Source organism: Danio rerio, chromosome 20 (assembly GCF_052040795.2).
Source record: "Danio rerio strain M-AB ecotype USA chromosome 20, GRCz13ab, whole genome shotgun sequence".
NCBI classification, from domain to species: Eukaryota; Metazoa; Chordata; class Actinopteri; order Cypriniformes; family Danionidae; genus Danio; species Danio rerio.
In genome coordinates, this window is record NC_141040.1 from 3299021 (window position 1) to 3305000 (window position 5980).

The following is a 5980-nucleotide window of genomic DNA, read 5'->3' on the forward strand; positions in this document are numbered from 1 at the left end:
TTCTAGGAAATAAAGCACATGACGTAAGTAGTCTCCGGTTGCGTCTCAATCCTATATGACATGCCCTATGTAGACTACATTTTGGCCAGCATATAGTTCACACGTCATTTACGTTTACCCTTTAATTTGTCTTTCCTACTTTGTTACAATTTCTCTTATTTTGGTTGATTATTTTCTTTGATAGATGTTTTGCTTCTCCCTGTAAAAATAATGGTAGGAGAATCCGCCCTGCTAAAAAGTCTAGCATAAACCAGCCTAGGATGGTTGGCTGGTTTTAGCTGGTCGACCAGCCTGGTTTTAGAGGGGTTTTGGCCACTTCCAGGCTGGTTTCCAGCCTGGTTTTAGCTGGTCAGAGTGAGAGATGACCAGCTTAAACCAGCTTGACCAGTCCAGCCAGGCTGGAAGCCCAGCCAAAACCAGCTATGTATGTCCAGCTTAAACGTCAGCAGGGCGTTTATCAATTCAGCCGGATATTATTAGTCTACCAGGTGTGACTGCATGGGATAATGCACTGGGTAACATTTGTTGGAAAGAGGTATGGAAGTAAGTTCCTCATAGTTATTGTCTATTACAGAAAGATTCTTTCAAAACAATAAATAAATTCTATCCTGCCCATCATTATGTGAAACATAAATATAAAAGTGCGAAGCAGTGGTGCAGTAGGTAGTGCTGTCGCCTCACAGCAAGAAAGTCACTGGTTCGAACCTCGGCTGAGTTGGCGTTTCTGTGTGGAGTTTGCATGTTCTCCCTGCCTTCGCGTGGGGTTTCCCCCACAGGCGGTACAGGTGAATTGGGTAGGCTAAACTGTCCGTAGTGTATGAGTGTGAATGTGTGCGTGGATGTTTCCCAGAGATGGGTTGCGGCTGGAAGGGCATCCGCTGCGTAAAAACTTGCTGGATAAGTTGGCGGTTCATTCCGCTGTGGCGACCCCAGATTAATAAAGGGACTAAGCTGACAAGAAAATTAATGAATAAACTTGTAAGCTCACTCTTGATCACATTTGATGACGATTGATGATATTCCCGGTTGCTTTGCGCACGTCCGGTCTTGTTGACATGCTTATACACGTGACTACCGGGACATGTTAATGCAACAGCTGTCAATCACTCCTACGTCATGTTGCGGTCAGTCTGAAAACCGCTCCAATTGGTCCACTGTTTTTATGTTGTTAAATTGAAAAAAAAAAAGGACTGGGTGTGTTTATATCACCCCAATATGTCGGTCTATACTCTATATATGCACACACGTCTGTCCAAACAGCTTGAAAAGTAGATTTTTAAGTGAAGTTTATTCATAAACTAATTTCGAGAGGAGCACGTGATTATGATTGAACACGGCTGGTTCTGCATTAGCATGCTTGATCCACCAATCAGGCCATTCCTAACCACTATAAAGAGCCAGGATTTTCTCACTACAGTCATCTTCGATTTGAAGAATCCCCCCTTCCACCCCTACCTTTTCACCTTTCCCTCCATAGGGCAGCACGGTGGCTCAGTGACTAGCACTGTCGCCTCACAGCAAGAACTTCACCGGTTCTAGTTCCTTAACAGGCCGGTGGTCGTTTCTGTGTGTAGTTTGCATGTTCTTCCCGTGCTTGCGTGGGTTTTCCCCGGGTTCTCCGGTTTCCTCCCACATTCCAAAAACATGTACAACAAGTTAATCGTTAAATCTAAATTTCAATACAGGTAATCTAATAATGCAGCATATCTTTTAATAGCCTTCAATCTTAATCTTTAGCTATTATAAAAAAGGGGAGTTGTCGAGATCTACCTGAGCTCGAGGCTCCCCTCTCTTCCTCCAAACGGGAGGGAGCCCAGGGCTCAAGAACCTTTCGAGCTCAGGGCTCTCTCCCGGGACAGCATGCCAAACTTGCTTATAATCAATCATCAGCTAAGTGTGAACTCTTGAATCATACTTTAAATCACACAGTCATATCTATTCCCATTGTTCAACAAATTGCACTTGAACTCTTGTCAGCCCCACATCTTTTAAAATGATTCACAAACGAAGTTAATCTGCCAGCACCTCTTAATATATGTTTATTATATTAATTTTACAAATGCAGCCTTCAAGAGTGAGAATCACCTTGAGAAAGAAACACATCAAATGAATGAACCAATATCATCCAACAGACAATAAGAGTGTTTTAATAAATAACATGATGGATTAGTGCACAGTATGTAGAGTTTGATGAGGATTTTTCCAAAAGAAATGACTAGGATTGAACCTTCTCGCACGCTAAAGATGTCTGTGTGATGCTAGCGGCTTCCTGTAATCACACTATAAATGAAACCAATAGTGACATGTTGTAAATTATTTCGATTTTTAAAAAAAGGTGCATTTTAAAACAACGCACTTTAAACTTTGATCATCTATTGGCAAAGTTATGTGGAATAAGCTTGTGTTTTGCTGCATTGCATGTGTTACATAGAGACACATTTCAATCTTTCATCTCGTTCCAGTAAATGATCTGATAAATTAATTGGTCCAGTTCACATGAGAAAAAAACGGATGAGACTTGATATCCTCCACACCAGCTACTCCAGCGCCAAGCCGCTCCACTGGATTATACTGCAACAACTGCAGACAGACAGACAGACAGACAGAAAGAGAGAGAGAGAGAGAATTAAAAGCACATTGTTTCAAAATATCGCCTCTGTGATCATGACTTAGAAATAGAAAAAGGCAGACATAAAAAATCCTGGACTCCTAAAGAACAGAGAATATGTAAACAGTGTGACACAAACTAAATAGAGCAGTGTTTCTCAACTGGTGGGTCGCGACCCACTTTAACATTTTCAGTGGGTCGCGGAGTGTGTGGTCAAAAAAAACAACAGAAGTTTAATATTTAACATATTTAGCTTTTATCGGACTTTTATTTTGAAATGCGCGTGCGACAACTGTACCGTTTGACATGTGAAATTCCAGCGCAAGTACGACCCTGAATATGTTAAGTGTGGATTTACTTATATTGACGACAAGAAAGGCTTAAAACCTCAGTGTGTCATATGTAGTGAGGTGCTTTCACAAGACAGCATGAAACCTTCGAAATTAAGAAACCAAACATCCCAGTTCCAAAGAAAAACCTGTGGACTATTTTCTAAGATGACTCCAATAGCTGAGGGCATCACAAAAGTGCCGAACATCTTCATGTTCAAAACAAGTACAAGTTCATCTTACTGTGCTCACCGTGAAGCAAAGGCTAAGAAAGCCTACAGAAAAGCAGAAGAGCCAATAACTGGTGATTATTATAAAATGGTTATGATTTATTTAATAATTTTACTTCAATTTGCTGGTTTCTTTTCAGTTCAACCAGATGTTTAATTAACAGTTCAGTTTAGTTAATGGTAACTGAACTTTTCCTCACCCTAAGCACTGTTTACTTGTCGTTTTTACTCTGTAATATTTCTATAATTTGATACATTTTGTTAAATGACAGCAGTAAAATATTGTTCATTTGTAGGTATTGGTGATTTTCTCATAATTTATCTGTCACTACTTGTGTATGTTAACAAATAAATACAAATGAATTATAATTCCTAAAATTATATTATAGTTCCTAAAAATTTGGGTCGCGGCTTGATGACCATGTGAAAATGTGGGTCTCATGGCCACACCAGTTGAGAACCCCTGAAATAGAGGATGAGACACACTTCCTTCTGTTTTGCCCCAAATACACCACGACTAGAGAAATATTTTCCCCCCAATTTCAAACATTGATCAGTTCATTTTTTAATTTAAATGACTCAGAAAAACTTTACCATCTACTCGGAGAGGACGAATTGACGTCTAGACTAGCTGCAAAATATGTATACACCCTACACACCATAAGAAATGGTTAATGTAAATTCATGTATCTTATTTAAATAATTTCAACTTTTTATTATTATTGCAATATTGATCAAATGTATTGTTTTTTTGTCATTATATCTTATCTGTATTATTAGTATTTTTTCAATGCTTTTAATATAGTTCATTTTTGAAGTGCTTTGGCAATACTGCACTGAATGTCATGCCAATAAAGCAACTTGAACTTAAACTTAAACTAGAAGAGAGAGAGTTATTGTTTTTATTACTGTTTTATGCTAAAAATGTACAGTTTATTCAGATCTATTTTTGTATTTGATTTGTATGAATAATTAATGTTGAATAATAATATAATATATTGAATAATAATGTGATATATTGAATAATATGATGTATGGTTGATATTTTATTTAATTATTATATATAAATATCATCCCTTTTTTTGCCGCTACTACTATTTACTGTGTGTACTGTTTTATTTTTTTATTATATATGTATGTTACTTTTTATGTAAATTTTATAACTGCTTTGGCAATACATTTGTAACAATTGTCATGCCAATAAAGCAATTATTGAATTATTGAATTGAATTGAGAGAGAGAGAAAGGGAGAGAGATATATGAAGATGGTAACAGTACAAATGGAACTTCCAATTTCAAGTAAATTCAGCTACACACTCCACTTACTTTCTTCAATAGCAAAGAAGTGATGATATCCAAAGAAAGCAGTCAGCATGATGTCAAAGAAGAATTGGTTCTAAAGTATACTAAAGCCTAGTTCACATAACAGGATTTTCAACATCAACAGATCGCTTGGCCATTGCAAACATTTGATCAATTTACAAAAAACTTATTTGATTTTTAAAAAATTTGAGCTGTGAATATGTTATCATAACTTACTGGAGGTGATGTTTCAGATTGTTTTGTGGATCTGACATAATTTAATCCTTTGTTTTTATTGACGTTTACATTTGCATTTAGGAACTACTCACAATAAACAGCAGTCTGTCGGAAATCGCGCTACAGAAAAACACTGCATGTCATGTGATTTACCCAAAGCACATCATTGGCTACTCTAAGGTTTTCTCTTTCCAACAACAACAACAAAAAAAAATATGTTGGTCTTAAAGAAACAGTGGCAGGGAAATAAACATAAGTATCATGTTGCCATATGGTTGTGCCGTGCAGTAGAGGGCTAACTGACATCAAACAGGAAATGTTTGGCCACTTCAGTCACTGTGCCTTCTCACTCTGATTGCAGTGGTATATACAGTTGAAGTCAGAATTATTTGCCCACTTCGATTTTTTTTCTTCTTTTATTAAATATTTCCCAAATGATGCTTAACAGAGCAAGGACATTTTTACAGTATGTCTGATAATATTTTTTCTTCCGAAGAAAGTTTTATTTGTTTTATTTCGGCTAGAATAAAAGCAGTTTTGAATTTTTAATGAACCATTTTAGGGACAAAATTATCAGCCCCTTCAAGCTATATTTTTTTCTCGATAATCTACAGAACAAACCATTATTATACAATAACTTGCCTAATTCCCCTAACCTGCCTAGTAAACCTAATTAACCTAGTTAAGCCTTTAAATGTCACTTTAAGCTGTTTAGAAGTGTCTTGACTGAAAATATCTAGTTTAATATTATTTACTGTCATCATGGCAAAGATAAAATAAATCAGTTATTAGAGATGAGTTATTAAAACTATTATGTTTAGAAATGTGCTGAAAAAATCTGCTCTCGGTTAAACAGAAATTGGGAAAAAAATAAACAAGCGCTTTAATAATTTAGGGGGGCTAATAATTCTGACTTCAACTGTATATACACACATATTAATTTGCCCTACATGGTAATATGTACCTGTTCCATCAGAGATCGTGCCTCCTCCGACACAAACTCTGGGATGTTCAGCGATGAATGTCTACCAATGCCAGCAGGATGACACTGGTATAGAGACTGCACACATAAGAAAGATACTCATCAACAAGAGACGCTGCGGTTTATGTTAGACACCACATCAAAATACAACGCTTAAAATAGCTCCAATGTAATTCGCCACACTGAATATTTAAATAGAGAAAATGACTCTCACCTTTCCAACTATGAGTTCAAATAAAAGGGCTCCCAAACTCCACCAATCAGATGCTACCGTCTCTTCGCAGATTCCGCC

General features: G+C 36.9%; 1 protein-coding gene across 3 annotated transcripts in view; it reads right to left on the reverse strand.

Annotated features, from left to right (window-relative positions):
* Positions 1-2010: 2010 nt before the first annotated feature.
* Positions 2011-5980, reverse strand: part of rps6kc1 (ribosomal protein S6 kinase B1) — a 40211-nt gene continuing 36241 nt past the window's right edge. For all 3 annotated transcript variants that reach the window (NM_001365551.2, XM_087297464.1, XM_087297463.1), the window contains 3 exon segments: positions 2011-2580; positions 5671-5766; positions 5903-5980. The exon segment at positions 5903-5980 is cut by the window's right edge and continues 5 nt beyond it. In NM_001365551.2, coding sequence (NP_001352480.2) covers positions 2479-2580; positions 5671-5766; positions 5903-5980 — 276 coding nt within the window. In that variant the 3' untranslated portion in view covers positions 2011-2478.